At 35.4% G+C, this 18598-nt stretch overlaps 2 protein-coding genes across 2 annotated transcripts; one reads left to right on the top strand and one right to left on the bottom strand.

Annotated features, from left to right (window-relative positions):
* The first annotated feature begins 243 nt into the window (after positions 1-243).
* On the top strand, positions 244-7306 carry LOC145598956 (uncharacterized). Its single transcript, XM_081655354.1, has 8 exons — positions 244-482; positions 4752-4895; positions 4976-5091; positions 5389-5480; positions 5606-5627; positions 5709-5777; positions 6932-6994; positions 7078-7306. The coding sequence occupies exons 1-8, from the start codon at positions 284-286 to the stop codon at positions 7156-7158; spliced, it is 786 nt and encodes a 261-aa protein (XP_081511480.1). The 5' UTR covers positions 244-283; the 3' UTR covers positions 7159-7306.
* Positions 7307-7970: 664 nt separating this feature from the next.
* LOC145598661 (uncharacterized) lies at positions 7971-18394 on the bottom strand. Its single transcript, XM_081655043.1, has 4 exons — positions 17799-18394; positions 12868-13143; positions 12198-12335; positions 7971-9689 (listed from the first exon to the last, which is right to left on the bottom strand). Exons 1-4 carry the CDS (start codon positions 18117-18119, stop codon positions 8139-8141), a joined length of 2286 nt encoding a protein of 761 aa, XP_081511169.1. The 5' UTR covers positions 18120-18394; the 3' UTR covers positions 7971-8138.
* Between the last annotated feature and the right edge of the window lie 204 nt (positions 18395-18598).

Genomic DNA, 18598 nt, shown 5'->3' with positions numbered 1-18598 from the left:
ATCCGAACCGAAAGTGAATCGATCTGGGGTTGACCCGACCTATATTCGACCCGGACTCGATAGACCATGACCCGAATTCGACCCGATCCGAGTTAAAAGGATAATTTTGATCCGAACATATCCGACCCGAATAGACCCGACCTAAATTCCATCCGATTATCCGAATTGACACCTCTACCCATAAGGCCACCAAATCACCCCCTCGGCTTTTTAAAAAACGCCTGAAACCCTCGCAAAACCCCGATACACAGATCATCTTCTTCATCCCTGCAACTCCCTATCAATGTCGCTTCGTAGATTACTCACTCATCATCGCACCTCTTTCTCTCTCCTCCTCCATTCTCGCACTCTCTCTCACATTCCCACTTCTCATTTCAACCCTTCTCTCTTCACCCCTTCTTCTTCTGCACCACTCCCCGCCTTCCCTTCTTCCGATTTCCTCAAAGAATGTCGCCGGGGTTTCGCCAAAGGACGCAAGTCAAGTATGTTTGCATTTTCAATTCATTGATTCTTGTTTATTTGTTGATTGTGTTTAAGTAATCTGTATACATGTTGACAATTTCATTTTTGGTTTATTGTATGATGCTACCATTTTTTCAGTTTTTTTTTGGAATTTTTGTTTGTTTGTGATCTATGGTGTATTTTCAATTCGTTATTTGAAGTAAATTATGAAATGGGAAAAGATTTTGGAGAAATTTGAGAGCCTTTTGTTTGCATTTGCTATAGTTGTACTCATAACTGTAATTTTGAATTGGCTGCTTTTGATTTGATTTTAATTTTAATTCAAATACATTATCGGGTTTTTGTGATGATGCCATAATTGATGGAATCATTCTTTCTAATACTTTGATTGTCTTTGCTGCGATTCTTACCAAAACTTTGAGTTTTTGGTTTGCATTTGATGTAATTGAACCTGTGTTGTTACATATTGACTTAGTTAGGGATGTGTATCGAGTTATGAAAACTAAAAATCCATGGACAAGCTGTGGAGGAGTAACCAAGGATTATATTTATATTATACCAGGGATCTCTCTGATTTGAGTCCTTTACAATTTGTTGTGGTATTAGATGAATCAAGGGGATATTTTAGGTCTGTCATCATGGTGTATGTTGTTTGCGGATGATATTGTATAGGTGAAAGTAGAGCTGTCAAAAGTTGACCCGACCCTAACCTGACCCTAACCCTAACCCGTCTGAACCCGAAAAAATTGGTGACCCGAACCCGACCTAACTGGACCTGAAACCAATCCTAGACCCGAGTTGACCCGAGTATTTGAGACCCGAACCCGACCATGAACCGACCTAGAGAGGACCCGACCCAAATGTGACCCGTAAATTATTGACCTGAACCGAATCCGACTCGAACCCGAGAATGACCCAAACCCGATTTAACCCGTCAAAACCCGAATTCAACCCGACCTATTACTAACCCGACCCGAGTTCAACCCGACCCGTTCCTAACCCGACTCGAATTTAAACCCGACCCGAAATCAACCCGACTTGTTATTGACCCGACCCAAATTCAGCCCGACTTGTTATTGACCCAATCCGAATTTAAACTCGACCTATTACTAACCCGAATTTTAGGATTTAGGAATTTTTAAGATAAAAAGAGTACTCCGTATTGACTATTGAGTTTCAGGCTTTTTTTCAATTTATTAACATGGATTCCAATTATAAAACAAAAGTGGTCTTTCTCATCTTACTTGACTTATCTCTTACATAATTCTCGTCAAAGAAAAACTGAACTGGACAACAGCCAAAAAAAAAAAAAATTTAAACAAAAAAATAAAAAATACACGGGACCCAGACAATAGCAGGTCTTTCTCATCTTACTTGACTTATCTTTTTTTTTTTTTAATTATTATTATTTTTTAAGGGAATTCAAATTTTATTATTCACTTGTCTGTTTAATTTTTTTTTTTAGAAAATGTTTGAAATTACGTAATTTAATTTGGAGTTTTAAAAAAATTAAAAAAAATGTAAGTGGACCCAATATGACCCGACCTGATATCAAACTTAAACCTTATTAATCCAATATTTGATACCCGAATTCGAACATGACCCGACTTGATTATTATAACCCGCAAATTATTGACTTGAATAGAACCCGACTTAAACCCGATAATGACCCAACTTGATTATGTCCCGTAAATTATTGACTTGAACCGAACCCGACTCAAACTCGATAATGACCCGACCTGATTATAACCCGAAAATAATTGACTTGAACCGAACCCGACTCGAACCCGAACACGACCCTAACTCATTTAAACCCGTAAAAACCCGAATTTAACCCGACTTGTTTTTCACCCGACCCGAATATAACCCGACCTTTTATTGACCCGACCTAAACCCGACCCGAATCCGAAAAGATGTATGACCCGACGTGACCCGACTCAAGCATGACCCAACCCGAACCAGACCCACATAGGTCCTGACATTAACCCGTATTGACCCAACCCGAGATAACCCGACCCACACAAACCCGACCCATTTACTCGAATTGACAGCTCTAGGTGAAAGAGACTAGAATTGGGGTCAATGCTTAGTTAGAGTTATGGAGGCAAAAATAAGATTCCCGAGTGTCTAAACTAGGTAGGAGCAAATTGAGTATATAGTGTGCTGGTTTAGTATTAGGAGGGAGTCAAATGAGGGTGTAGTTATATTGGATGGTAAGGAGCTGAAAGAGATAAAGAGTGTTTTAAGTGCATTGGTCTTTCCTATAAAGGTTCTTTGATATTGACCAAGACGTGAGTCACAAGATTAATTCCAGGTGGTCCAATGGAGAGCAATAACAGGAGTATTATGTGACTGTAGCTTAATTAAGTTAAAGTGTAAATTTTATTCGACAACTATTAGACCAACATTATTGTAAGGGTTTATTGTTTGGCACTTAAGAAGAAGCATGTTAGGAAGATGATAATGAACATATTGGGAATGATGTGTGGGATTACTGTAAAGGATAGAATTAAGGATACAAATGAAAGCTGGAAATGCCTAAATTTTACAGTAAGATATGAGAGAACCAATTGCTTTTGTAAGGGCGTGTGAGGCAGCAACTAGAAGATACATTGGTAAGGGCAGTAGGGAGTTGGAATCATGGCTATTTTAGAAGATTCCTGGGGAGGTCTTAGATGACCTGAAATCCTGATTGAAGGGAGTCAATAATAAAGATGAAAATCGAGTTTACAAGAGCATATAACACTTAATAGAATGGCATGGAGGGAAAGAATCTTTGTCAACAACTACTAGAGATAGAATCTTGGTTCACGCAAACACTCTTTTTATATTGGGATTCATTTTTGTGGTTGTTTGTTGCATAGTTGTGCCTGTACTACTAATTTGAATTGGCTACATATGCTTCATTGTAGCTAATTCTATTGTTGGGGAATCACCATTTTGTACACTTAATTTTATTGCTTATATTTGCTCGGATTTTTGCACAAATTCCTTTACTAGTTAGCTTATATCATTCTAAAGAGTGTGGCTTTTATTTATCAAATTAATGGGATATTGGACATACTCCATCAATCAAAATAAATGTCTTTTTCGTTATGTGAATTCTATGGATAAGCAAATTCAAACAAGATTGTCATTTGGTTTCTTTTAACTTACTCCTTTGGTTCTTAAGTAGTAAGGATTAAGGAACACTAGATTGGGTGTTAGTTTTAAGGTAATGAGTGTGGATGGCCTAACACACTCTCTCTCTTTAAAAAAAAAAATTATTTATGAATGAATGTCCTATTTTGAACAAAATCACAATGTACCTTATGGGGAGAAAATGATTTATTTTCCCAACAGAACTTTTACTATGGGTTTTCTTGAAAGAGCTCTCTCAAAGCCTCAATTACTCTCAAATGGTTAATAAAATTATCATCTTTCCTCTCTTTCCTTCTTCCTCCAAAACACCCTAGTTTTCAATCTTGTTGAATTTAGTGGTAGCCATCAACATATTGCCACTTGTTCATTTGTTTCTTAATCTATGAGAATTTTCCCATTTAATCTCTCGATGGGGTGTTGAAGTCTCTTACTTATTTTACAGTTTAAAATAAGTTAAGTTGAAGGTTTTAGTATTTAATTTTGTAATAGATTCGAGCTTGATGGACTTTCACCCACATAAGTAAAATTGAAAACAGAGATAAAGATTGAATCTTTGATTGAAAATATTGAAAACGGGGGTTCGTACAAGCTAGCAACTTTAGGCTGCCAATCTCTATTAGTGACTTGGGGTTACCACTCTCAAAATAGTGACTTGAGGTCACAACTTTCTCAAGGATACACTTCCAAAATCTGCCTATCTTTTTCTTTTTCCCCTCTATTTATAGTTTATTGTACTAAGACTAAAGACTAAAGACTATTAACCTAATAATACTAGACTACCCATTCCACCCCTCCTTGGGCTAGTCTATTACAAATTTATATTGTTTCTTATATGATTGTCTATAAGTCAGATGAATATACCAAAAGGACACTGAGATTGATCGACCCCCCTTCTAGGAAGGCTATATTAAGAAACAACTGGGCTTACAATTTACATGTCTTGGATATGAGATTTCTTTCCCCTAAAACTTATGTTGGCTCCTAAGATATGTCTTCTGTATTGTTAGACATTTCCTGCTCAAGTTCAGCAGAGTAAATGAATATTCAGCGTCCTTGACATTTTTACTGTCATTGTAAATTTTGACAAATGCATTAATTAAATGGGACATGGATTTCGGTGTGATTTAAAATTTCTTTATTTTTTTTAGAGGGTGATGATAATGCTAATACAACTCAAGTTGTCGAAGACATTGGGCCTGTTGTAAAATCAACTGCTAGTTCACAGATGGAGGCAGCCCTAGATGCATTATCAAGAGAACTAACTAAGCTACGAACAGGAAGAGCATCTACAGGTTCATTGCTGTCTCTTCTATGAAGATGAAGATTATTAATAATTGGCCTGAAGTAAATAAAATCTTCTTACTGTTTACAGGAATGCTTGACCATATCATTGTGGAAACAAGTGGTGTAAAGATGAATCTGAACCGAATTGCTCTTGTCACCATTATTGACTCCAAAACTCTATCAATAACTCCATATGACTCAGATGTAAGGAACTCCTCCACAATGCAAAATTTTTTAATTTTGCTTTTCTTACACGATTTTAGTGCACCCTTCATTCCTTTTGTTGCAAGCCACACACTAATAACCTATTAGATGTGCACTTTCATTGACTTCCATAGTTCCAATTTTTTTAACCTGTGATTGCTTGAAACATCTTTTTTATTTAGGTTGTGATGTTTTGAGACAAAGTAATTAAAAGATGATGAATGAACAATAATAGAAACAAAGGAATACATGTACTTTGATTCAATTAATCATCATGTTCACTGACTGTGTTTGCAGACTATTAAAGAATTGGAGAAAGCCATTGTGTCATCTCCGCTAGGCTTAAATCCAAAAGTAGATGGTCAACGATTGATAGCTGTGGTTCCTCCGTAAGCAATTCGTCCTTTTGTCTTTGTTAGATACTAGAATTTCTATGTACAATTTATCTTATGGATAATATCTGAGACTTCCTTATTCCTAACTGACTGATTTAACGGTTCGTTGTGATGGGCAGATTAACCAAGGAGCACATACAGGTGTGTCTTAAGTTCATTGCTTTCAATATATTGCCTTTGAGCTCAAGGGACTAATCCCTTTTCATCTCTGGGATTCTGTAGGCCATGTGTAAGGTTGTTGCCAAATCAAGTGAAGATGTAAAGCAAAGCATCAGAAGAGCTCGCCAAAAGGTTTGTAGAAGACATTATTATTTTTCAATGATCAAAATTCTCATGTGTAGTTTCCACCTCCGTCCAGTACAGTAGTACAGTGTTTGTGTCTTTGGGTTGGAAAGTTAAGAAAAACTGAGTATTTTCCCAAAAGGGCATCTTGAGCTCAAATTCCAGTTGACTGAGATGCTGATGGTGATGATAACATGTTATTTCAATTGAACAAACCCTTTTGATTTAAATATTTCTCCATTTTGCAGTTTGAGGGTAAAAGAGTAAGAGTTTATTAGAAGCAATGCCTTAGCTGTTTACACAGTTGAGGCTAGCAGCCTGCCCTAGGTGCTATTTAATGAGCTAGCAGAGTTTCCTCCTTTTCTCAGTTCTCTTACATCTTGTTTGGATAGCTATATAGAAGGGGAAGAGGGGGAGGACAAGAGGAGGAAGGTGGAGCTCCGTTTTCCCTCCACATCTCTCCAATATTGGAGAGAAGTTGTTTATTAAAGAGGGAGAAAAAAAATGGATCTCTTCCCCCACCCCCTCCTCTCCCCAACCTCTTATTTTAGAATAATAATCTAAATTAAAGACAAAATTACTTTTAACTCAGTTTCTTTGAACCTTTCTAACCAATTTATTAAGTCTGGCTGCCCTAGCCATTAATGAAGCCAAATAAGTGGCTTATTGAAAAGACAGACTTATGTTAATTCCCTTGAGTTATGCTCCAGCCACGCACACCACATGATTTCCATTAAGTGTTGCACCACAACTTCTCCTTGCATTTAGGTCACTTACCAAACTCTTTAAAGCTGCTGCTAATCCACAGCCTCTAAAGGGAAAACCCAATATTCTTCTTGCAAGCAAACACCCTACTCCAGTAGTATCTTGCCCTGTCACAATGTAGAAATACTTGCGAACAAGGCTCACTAGGAGCTTGGCAAAGCATACAAATATCTGTTGAAAGAACCAAACTTGACCTTTCATTTTGAAGCACCCACAATAGCGTGATTCCTATTTAATGCCAATGTCTACACAAAAGCTCTCACTTCAAGAGGAACCCTCTCTGTGGGGCATGTCATTAAAATTTAAGTGTTATATATGAACTGATATCTCAAATCACTTGTAAGAGCAATTGATTGTCAACTACTCTCATTTAGAAGCAAATTTTTGGTCTTATGCAGGCATTGGATACTATAAAGAAAGCTGGATACCCTAAAGACGGTGCAAAAAAATTGGAGAAAGAAGTATGTAGTCACTAACATCGGCATGTATTATGGATTTTCTCATTTTGCCAATTGTTAATGACAGTTACTTTATGTTTTGTTAGATTGATGAGCTGACTAAGAAGTTTGTCAAGTCTGCCGAGGATATGTGCAAAGCAAAGGAGAAGGAGATATCCTCGGGTTAAATGCTTTTAAATGCATTCCTTATTTGATCTACTCATACTGCTACCTTAGGTTCTAAACTTAATGTTTGGATTAGATGGTATTGTTTTTCAAGAATGCTGAATCAACATCATTGTACATTGCAAAGCTTGTTGTAATTGGATGCTTTAAAGAATATTGATAAAGCCGTTTTTGGAATAAATACTTCACATGTTCTAATTTGTATGATGAGATTTATGATCTTAGACTGCTTCAATCTTGGTAGGCTTTGACTCGTCAGTTGATTAACTTTTAGTCTAGTAAATTCGATTTTAGTAGAGGTTGCTCTTCTAGTCACCTTTGTTGACACAGGTATGAGTGTTGGCCTGTTGGGTGTGGGTACATATACCAGAATTTGACACATCAAGGCTGAAAAATTTAGACTTGGGTGCAGGAACACACATTATAAAGGGAAGATTTTCCTGTTATTGAAGACTTTTAGCATGAGTTTACTCACATTTTAGGCCGAATTAACTGTTAATTCTTGTTCATATGCTTATCTAGAGCCTAATTATGAGCACATATCACACGTCTTTTCCTATGTTTTATGTTCACATTATCTTCTACAATCGTGTTTCTAAGATAATTGAAGTGTCTATATGAGCATTTTAGCATCGGATAAGGATTATATTTCTGTCGAAAAGTGTTGCTTATGTTCAATACTCTTTAACTTTTGGGTAAGCTAATGTATATTCCAGTTGAGATGATATATTAATACTTCGTATATGGCCTATTACTGTCGAAAGGTATATTATGAGTAGTAAGGTTAGATGACATTTTTAACAGTAGTATAAGTTTGCCTTTCCCACAGAACTGCTGTGCCAGTTTTGACACAATTTCGAAAATATTTCCTTTTGACTCTCTTTAACTGTTTGAAAATATTTACAAAGAAAGAATACTTCGAGGTGAAGTATTACACCACTACTATAGAACACCAATATACCTAAATGAAGTACCTCATCATTCAATTACCATTCAGCTTAGAGCTTAAAACAGCTTCTTTTGTCAGGAGCTTGATCCCTCTTACCCACAGTTTAGCAGCATCGCAACCACCTTCGCACACAAAATGCACTTCCTTGTTCTTGGTTGTTACTACATGAAATACCCCAGCTTCATCTGCATCACCCTTGCTTCTCCTGTTCTTGCAGAAACGTGCACTGGGTCCAACTTCGACCTCTTTACAGATCACATTCCTCCTGCTGGATGTTCCCCACGTCAGAACTCCTGTGGCTACAACCATTTTGATCATTTTAGCATGGGGAGATCCTTTCCCTCTTTTAGTGTGTTTCTGCACACAAGCTCCCCTCCTTACCAGCTTTCTAGCGAGCTCATCTAGTATAATACCTTCTGCTTCATTGTCTTTCCTACCATTCTTCCTTGCGAAAGAAAGTGGCGTTTCGCCTCTGGAGTTCTTAAAATCACAAGAAGCTCCTTTCATAATCAAGAGTTTACATATTTGGGCATGGCCTTCTCTGGCTGCTAGCATTAGAGGTGTGTAGCCATCTCCATCAGGAGCATTCACATCGTAACCCTTGCTAGTCAACAATTGGACAGCTCCTAGGTCTCCTTGACGTGCAGCACAGTGTAGAGCATGGAACCCTACAGCATTGCGGTTGTCCATTTCAAGTGCATAATCAAGTAACACCTTCTCAAACAAGTCTCTTGTACAGCTGAGCTCTGATAATGTTATCACAGTATCACCTGATTTAGTGGATCGTTTTACATCAGCCTTGGCATATACAAGCAAGCGAAAGGATTCTACATGACCTTTTAAAGCTGTAAGCAAGACCGCTGTGAAGCCATTGTCGTCAGGTTGATTAATATCTATCTCTGGCTGCGCCAATAATATTTTCAGAGCCTCTGTATCCCCAACTTGAGCAGCAAATAGCAAAGGTGAAAAAGTTGAGAAATTGCTGCTTTGAGGAACTTTTCCTGCCTTGATGACTTGCAAAATTGTTTCTTGAAAACCCAAAGACCATTTATTTGTGGAAGCAATTGAAGCAACAGAAAAGCCAACATCGTTGATCAGCCCAAAATCAGCACCAGCTGCTGCCAGTACCCTGAGGCACTCTTCTTGCTTATACTTAGCGGATATCATAAGAGCCGTGTCACCAGAGTTAGTCCTTGAGTTTATTTCACAGCCAGCTTCAAGAAGAGCTCGAATGATTGTTGGTAATCCAAGTCGAACAGCCATGTGTAAGGGACGGAACAAAGTTTTGGATGTTGTAACTGGACACTCGATATCAGCTCCACAATCGATCAGCACATTGACGGCTACACTGTTAGCACAGAGGATGGCATGGTGAAGAAGAGTTCTTCCAAGATGAGGGGTATTTGGAGAGTACTTTTTGAGGAGCATCCTGAGGATTGCGCCACTGATCTCAAAGTACTCGACTGCGCACCAAGTGAGGGGATATGGCTCTGCTAATCCTGCACCCACTCGAAACTCTTCACCCGAATCTGAGTCCCACGACCAAGCTCCAAGCTTCACTTCCATGTCTGTTCTTACATCAGCCTGTTTATCAAAATAAGATGGTGATTAAAACTCTAGAAAGCCCACAAGTGGTAGAAAAATTGGGGAAATATGCTAAAATTAATCTTTTCTTTTGGGGAGATATGAATTTATACAGTACAATCAAGATAACATCTTAGCTACCTGTTAACAATTGCCATGATATTATTATGTACAAAAAAATAAAATAAAAGAGACTCGGCCGTCTCAACTCAACTACTATTTGAGTAAATTTAAGAAACATTTTTATGATACATAAATGAAAATTTAACCATGTATAAATACTAATCACCACATTCACCAGAATTTGCTTTGTTTTATTCATGGATTGACTGAGAACTTGTCATTTTCATTGATATACACAAAAAACAGGTAAATATTTTGCAACGATAATTTCAGAAATTGATTTTCTATTCATTTAGTGCAACGAACTATTTTTTTCAGTTTCATTAAGATATACTCACTTAATATACACCCCAGTTGTGCATTACCCGCATGCATATTAAGGGGATAAACTTGTATAGTTTTCCAAGTAACTTTACATATACTCTAGTAACTTTGAGGGAAGTCAGTAATTTTCTCTTACTGTATCAAATACGATATACTCTAAAGTTAGAATTCCAAATACAGCTATAACACTATTTACTGCAAGTTTTAAATTTACTGTGTCATGCTAAATTTATTCTCAATAAGACAGTAGCTGAGGGTTTCTCTTCTTCCTCATCGTGTTATTCGTGTACCACAGTACCAGTTGACTAGTGGACCACAGGCATTCTAGGCAGTGAGCTAAGAAGCTATCTGCAACCAGATATAATCTCAAACCGTACAAGTACCTTGAACGGATGCATTGTACTTGTATGGTTGCACGCTTACATATCCAGCTGTCATTAAGATGGTACTCTGAAGCTCTGAACAAATTTCATTAATGACCCATTCACCCAACAACTTAACGCGTCACAAATAGTACAAGGATAAAATTGACCTATTCAGTAATGCAAGCATACTGCAAATAATTATTCCATATATTGCTATGTCAGTGACTCAGTGGTTCCTAAGCAAGCACGGTTATCGCAAGATATGAGCTGAAAAGGATCACACTTCATGTTAGGTGTTACTCCGTACTCTGTATCTTTACATGTTAGATTGTTAGGTCCAGCCTCCCAGGTGCTTTTTATATTAAGAGATCAACTATAAATACCAATGTCTATTAATAATACCGTCCCAACCCCACAAGAATCGAACCGCTTAGAACGTGACTGTTGGGAACCAATTACTGATCCGAGCTGATTAGATTGGAACTTGAAACAGAATTCACTTTATCCACCCGTATGAGAACCATACCTGATATCAGATTGACCCAAAGACAACCTGATCTCAAAAATGTGCTAAGGCCTAACCATTTATATCAGTAATCCTTCTTATTGTGTTTCTTAACAACCCTTGGTAAAATGTACATACTTCCTCCGTTCTATTTTACTTGACCCGCTTTGGCTTTTACACTATTCACTATCTCTTCTTTCACCATCTTTTGTGAATTAAATGTAAAGAAAAATATATTCATGTGAGATCTTGTTAGAATCATCTCAATAAGTACTTTCATAATATATAACTTTTACAATTTTGCCTTACTGACAGTTAAAGTTATTGATGGTTGAAGTTTTGCGTTGACAAGCGTGATAAAAGAAACAAGTAAAAAAGAACGGAGGGAGTAATACTTTTGTTAAGGTGGATTATTCTTCTGAAAAAAATTAAAATATATCTTGGTAATAAATTACAAGTAAATTTTAAGGGTCTCCGAATTAATTTTGTCCAAGTCAATTTAAGTGATGATTCACTTCGTTTTAATTTGGTTAAAAATCTGGTTGAATTCAACAAATTAGCTACCATGACGCAAAATATCTTAATCAAGATTGTTAAATTTACTAATGTCAGTGTCTAGTGTAGTTATGAGGTCTTTCATTAATCGGATGGAAACAAGTCTATCAATTTTTACTTTTAGTACTACAACATACTTGGTGTTAAGGAGGTGTCTCATTTCTGCACCCGAAAAAGGGTAGCTCATCCAGTTGACAGGCCATCAAAACATAATAATGTAATGTTCAATCACCAACAGGATAAATTGGTTTTCATGCTTACAAAAACCCCATAACGACTAACAACTAACTTACTTTTAAAAAATCATGGGGTACGGTAATACCTTAGATGTGAAATTAAATCTTATTTGCATCATTTACCCTTTTCGACTTTCTAAATTTAGTGAAAGGATTAATTTTCCAAATAACTCACGTGTAGCCGTGTAGGTAAGACTTAATGGCTAACATTTCCCCCATCTAATATCCAATAAAATAATAACGTAGCAGTAAATTTTTTTTATTTACTTTAAATAAAGAATTATCTTTACTTTAAATAAAGAATTATCTTCATATCTATTTTCAGTTAAGGAGAAGGGATCAGATGGTTAAACAGTCAATCACCAGTAACAAAAATTGACAGTGAAAATAGTAAAGTCACCTGTAGCAGCAAACGGACAACAGATGGTTGCCTACTCACAACAGCAGCGACTAGCCCATTGCAATCAATATTGGCATGAAGAGATGGCTTGGATGATTGGAGAAGTACACGGTCCATTGCATTTGTATCCACACCACACTGCCAGTTAAAACAATACAACAAAATGTCCATGTAAGCCAATACTCCAAAAAATGTATCACTCAATGGACTTGTAGATCCACTGTGCCATTTCTACGTGTTGCTCGTAAGTTGTAACTAAATTGAGACGTTAACAATCGGATCAACACCTCAATATTGCCAGACACGTATAACGCAGCAGTAATAAACATCATTTAGATGTTAAGCAGTGTCTAATGACTAATACTAGCGTGCAATGTAATCAACTCTGGACTAAAAGGAATTAACATTTGACCTTAATAATTTGCTTCAAAAGTCAACGAATTTATGTAATTCTATATTATTATATTGTACTCTGTATAAAAATTTAACCTTTAGTGTTCTTAATTACAGCAAGGCAATTACCTATATATAAATTAAGGGGTTAAGTGGTATAAGCATGCAGATTATCAATAATAATACCAAGAAAGAATTAAGTAGATGACAAGAAACTATGTATGCTTAATAAGTTAATATGGTATGGGATACGTTGAAGCGTTAATTTATTACGGACCTTAATCATTGTATCAACAACATCAGTGAATCCTCTGCCACATGCTGTGACAAAAGCATGCAGGGCAACATGGGGCCGTATAAGGTCAGATCCCATTAGCAGTTCCACGAACCTTGCCCGTCCATGAATGCTAGCCTCCAAGAGAGCCTGCTCACATGCTGGTTGAGAAGCCCCCGCCTTGAGCAGCACCTTAACAATCTCGAGATGCCCTTCTCTCACTGCTGCAGTAATCGCAAAACCTCTGAATAGTTTCTGGTTTACATCAGCTCCAGCATTCTGTCACCCATGAAAACAGCTAGAATCTCAGAACTTTTATTAATGTCGGCAATAATATTAAAAAAGTCGAATATACTAATTTGGAATGTCCGGAATAAATTATCATTTTTATTAAATCTTGAATGTTATGAGGAGTCTCCGATAAAATCATGACAAATCCTTGGGACAATGTGACTATTACTAATTCCAGACGTGAGTATATTCTCTTTTAGTATGATTGAGCAAAAAAACAAATACTTCGAAGAAAAAAAAATGCCTTACTGATTTAGAACTAAGATTTACATAAAGAGACAAAGAAAAACTCAGAAAATGCCATGACAGACAGAAACAAGGGAGCATGAAAGTACATTATTTTGTAAAATAACTGTATGAAAGAGGAATTTACTACAGATTTGTAAGTTAAATTACAACGTCGGTCTGTATTCATGGACGAGGAACAATTAAATATGGGTCTTGGGGATATTCATGTGCACTATGTCAAGTATGTCAACTAGACATTCAGATCCGCTAATTATAGCATCTACCAGAAGAATCCTATGTTACTAAGTTTCTACTAACAATGGCAAAACAAAACTAAACCATGCAAATTATTGGCAATCTACACAATTGCACCATGTTGTTTCCACATTTGTAATCTCCCTCCCTCCCCGACAAATTGCCTGTCTCAAGTTCAAGGTTAAATTTATTTTTTGTTTCATGTGTTGACATGGACAAGTTGGGTTTTCCTGCAGGAAATATTGTTCATGTGTGACAATATACTCATCAATAATTACTTGTATAGGATATTTTTTATTTCATATTAATACATTTTAATAATATGCATTTTCTTATGAGATATGTAAGGTCATTATAATTATTCTAAGTTAAGCAAACGACTTATTTGACTCAGAAAAATAATTAAATCAATAATGCACAATGTCTATTGCATTAGATTGATAGGATGGCACTTACTCAACTCTTACCAAGCCACTAATTTTGGAAGTCTTGGGCTAATTGTCTCTTCTCAAGCCAAAACGCACCGTTTTGTACAAAGGGAAAATTCAAAAAAAGGAGCATTGACTTTGGGCTAAGGAAAAAGAAAAATTAAACAATGCTTCGTGTGGTCCTAGGTCCTTGCAATGAGTTTGAATACTAACAATAGTATGCCTTTTTTTTCAAATGTTTGCTCACCTACACCCAAACTTGACACATACATAAGCAGATAATCTTGCCCTAATATTTAGTAATACTCTGTAACAATTTACGGAGCTTAAATAAATAATCAAAGATAATGTTTTTAGTTTATTGAGAATATTCAAATTATAAAGTTAAGTGAGTTTAATTATCTTTAAACAAACAGAATATAGATCAATTCCCAAGTACTAAAATTAAGCAAAGGTAGCTAATCAGACAACATGTGTAACAAAATGGCTAGATTTTCAATTAATCTAAGCACGAATGCACTTTAATACTTTATTGTATAAAAAGTCGTACTATGTTTTAAAATTCAATTTGAAGTATAGTTAGGTGTAGTGTAGTATTCTTTCAAAAAAAAAAAGGTATAGTGTAGTATCGAATATACAATTACTATTCAGATGAACAGCAGAAACATATAATAGCATTTAAGTAACACGCTTAAATGATAGCAATAAGAACATTCAATCCTAGCAAGTTTGGTAGGGACTTCACACCCGTCTTGACTAGCAAGCTTTCAGATAATGAAAGAGAAGTTCATTTTTATTTTTAATACCTCCCACTTTGATGATAATTTCAAGTACAAAACTAATTAAAGCATTTATTATGCTTCAGGTTTATTATAAATGCCAGATTGTGGTGCCCAAGGAGTTTTAAGTCCTTATTCTTTTGTTTTGGCTTTGCCTCGAAACACCGTCAATTGCTTTTTCGAGCTACTTAACGGGTAATCAGGTAATCAGGTTTTCTACCTACTTAGCTAACATACTTCATAACTAAATTGGATTACACTGTAAAAAAAAATTAAAAAAAAAAAGAAAGGAGAATCAGATTTTCTACTTACTTATCTATGGAGTAACATACTTCGTAACTGAATTGGATTACACTCATTACTTTTATATTAAACCGATACATGGCACATAAAATGATTAAGTTTTTCCATTTATTTTTTGTTCAAGGCATGAAAAACGTTTGTGAACAAAAGAGACAAATTTTTTGATTGCCAACATAAAATAACTTATCTGTGGTACTAATAGTTTTAAATGAAGAAGTACTAATAATGCACAAAAAGAAGCAATTTAGCTTTGTGTAAGGCTGCTATCCAACCAACCAGCGACTTCCATATAACTCAGGTTAATTCAGAATGCAATTGATTATTGTACTGAGAATAATTTTCAATTGCTCTTTCAAGTGAAATACAAAGTAATAATTTCTAAAATATTAAAAAGCTGAAACTAGGAGGGAGAAACAAGAGATGTTGAGCTCGAGATAATTTAATGAACTTTGTACTTCTTTTTTGAAGAAAAATGAATTTTGTATACATTACATATTTATTTTTGCTACAAGTACCGATTTATGATAGCCTATAAATAAATGATAGTATGAAGTAAATCAATTAAAAATGTATTTCACATTAATTTAATTATGAACAGTAAAGTTACATGTCAATCGGTGAAATTAATATTTGGTTTAACTTAAAATTTTACTTTCTAACTTACGAGGAAGCTCCAATTAACAAAATTTGTTTATCACATAGTATTTTGGTAAATAAATCAACAACTTTATCCAGATATCATCACTATGGGACCCGCTTTTATTAAAAAAGTTGTTGGTTTATTTACAAAAATGCCAAGTGATAAACAACTTTTGTGTATCTTAAAGATTAACTTGTATTATTTACCCCTAAGTCCCTAACTTATTATATGTAGCTCATCATTTTCTCAGTTATTGATACCATGTCAAAAGGACCAGCTTACTAAACAATTAAGCTAATAATTAGAGTTCAAAATTGATTTTGGGCGTGTTCGGCACTAGCTTTTGGGTAGCTTTTAGGTAGCTTTTAGTGGTTTGACTTATTCAAACCACTACATAGAAAAAATTATGAGTGTTTGGGAATGTAGTGGTGGGGGTAGAGTTTAGTGGTTGAAGTAGCTTTTGTGAAAAGTTAACATTATTAACTTTTGTGAAAAGCTAGGTAGCTGTTGAATTTTCTTCTATTTTTTTTAGAATTTTACAGTTCACAGCTAGTTTACCAAACACTCATACTAAATTATTTATTTTCACAGCTAACAGCTAGTTGACAGCTAACAGCTTCATATACAGCTAACAGCCACCAGCACAGCTAACAGCTACCTCTACAGCTATATTTTGCCGAACACGCCCTTTATATCCAATCCATCGCATTATTAGAGTGTAAAATTGGTTTGATACTCAATCACATTATTATAATTATTTTCACTCGCTATAATGAGAATGAAAATAAATTAAATTGACATCGTACTCAAGAGGAAAACATTATTTTCTCACAATATTTTCTCTCCTAAAGATAGTTGTCATCTTGTGAAGACCGTCTACTATCTAGTATGGGTAACGTAGACATCTAAACAATTTCTTGATATATACCTTAAATTAGTACAAATGAAACATAATCTTTTTATTTTGATTTTTAAATATAGATTGTAATATATAACAAAAGTATTAATAAAAAAGCAAATCAACCATCAAAAAATTAAAAATGTAAATCTTTCATTTGAAGGAAGAAGATCATCCAAAATTTGCGCAAATTAAATTGGAGATACTCCTTTCAAATTTTTAACTTTAGTGGGACCATTAAAATAGAAAAAGGTAAACGAGCCTTGTACTCAAAAATACGTGAAAGTAATTCATTTCAATTCAAAGTCAAATTAAAGAATGAAACAGCCTTCAATTTTTAAGACATGTACCCGCGAAATCAGTTACTACTAGTATCGATCACATATTCTCTGCGCTTATAATCCAAGTCAATTTTTGTATACTCCATTATTTAACGCAAATTAACATTCAATTAATTACCGTTAATTGGATGAATAATATGTTTGGGATTAATTGTCACGTTTTTGTTTAAATATGTAGTATAAATTATACTCCGACTACGACAATTTTATTCAAAAGATTATACTCTCACTACCACAATTTATTTCATAACTGAGGAAATATAACAACTCAAACAACTCGAAAACACGAAACAGTGAGTAGTGATTATTGATTAGCACATTAGACATTTTTCTGGTTTGGAATTTATAATCACGTTTTTATTCATATTAAAAAAAATGATACTCGTAGTAGCAGTAATTAATTTGGAACGGAGGAAATATAATTTAAAACACCAGAATCGATAACACGAAGCCGAGTGATGAACGTGCAAAAAATAAATGCATGGGAAATTTAAAATTCAAACTAGAAATCAATTTCGAGCACTTTTTCCGTAAAATTCTACAATTCCAGATGGAGGACCACTGTACATTTGAAGACATGTAGAAATTCAAATTTTGACAGCAAATATTGAAAAAACTCATAAGATAGAAAAAATCACCAAAAATCTACTATTACCAAAAATAGAGCAGATTTTGACTAAAAAGCAAAATCAAAAACAACAAATGAAAATCAATTTAATCAAACTTCAATCAAAATAAAATCAATCAATGAATAAATTGATAAACAATTACCAGGAGTTGGCGAAGAAGATTAAAATTGCCGACATGAGCAGCGAGAAAAAGAGGAGTGACGTCAGTTTTGAACTCCTCATAGTGAAGAACGACGTCGTTTGGAAGGTGATCACGGAGAACAACCTCAGGACGGCGAAGCTTAAGAGAGACGGCGCCGACGAAATTAACGTCGAGAAAAGAGTCGGAAGAGAAGTCGGAAGCGGCTTTGAGATCGCCGGAGGAGAGAGAATCGAGGAGACGTTGAGAAACCTCGGCTTCGTAGTTGACCGGAAAAATCTGTTTCCCGGCGATGGCGGCGGAGGTGTGAGAGAAAACCGTCATGGTTGTCGCCGGAAAATGGCGAAGGGGAGGAGAGAGAGAGAGAAAGAGGGAATGGAGTTGAGATTTGTGGAGTTGATTTTGGGTTGAGGTGAGGGTGTTGTGTGAGAGTGTGTTGAGGGGTGTGCAGAGGAAGGAGAAGAGAGAGAGGAGAAGTTGGAGTTTGGAGAATGAGAATGCGAGAGACAGGGGAATTTATTGCCTGATTGCTGTCTTTCAGATTTTACTACAACTATTTTTTATTTTATTAACTATGATTAATTCTTCTTCACCTTGTCAAAAAAAAATATAATAATAATAATAATAATAATAATAATAAATAAATAAATAAATTCTTTTTCACAGAGAAAAAAAAAACTATGGTCAATTGAATAAGGTTGCGTTTGGTTCAAATAATGGTATGGGTTTGGAATGAGGAATGAAACCAGGATGGTTTGGGTTTGAAACTTGATACTTGATTCCATTTGTTTGGTTTTGAGTTG

This window comes from Chenopodium album, chromosome 20 (genome assembly GCF_948465745.1).
Source record: "Chenopodium album chromosome 20, dcCheAlbu1.1, whole genome shotgun sequence".
Classification (NCBI taxonomy): domain Eukaryota; kingdom Viridiplantae; phylum Streptophyta; class Magnoliopsida; order Caryophyllales; family Amaranthaceae; genus Chenopodium; species Chenopodium album.
This window is presented reverse-complemented; position numbering and strand designations above follow the sequence as displayed.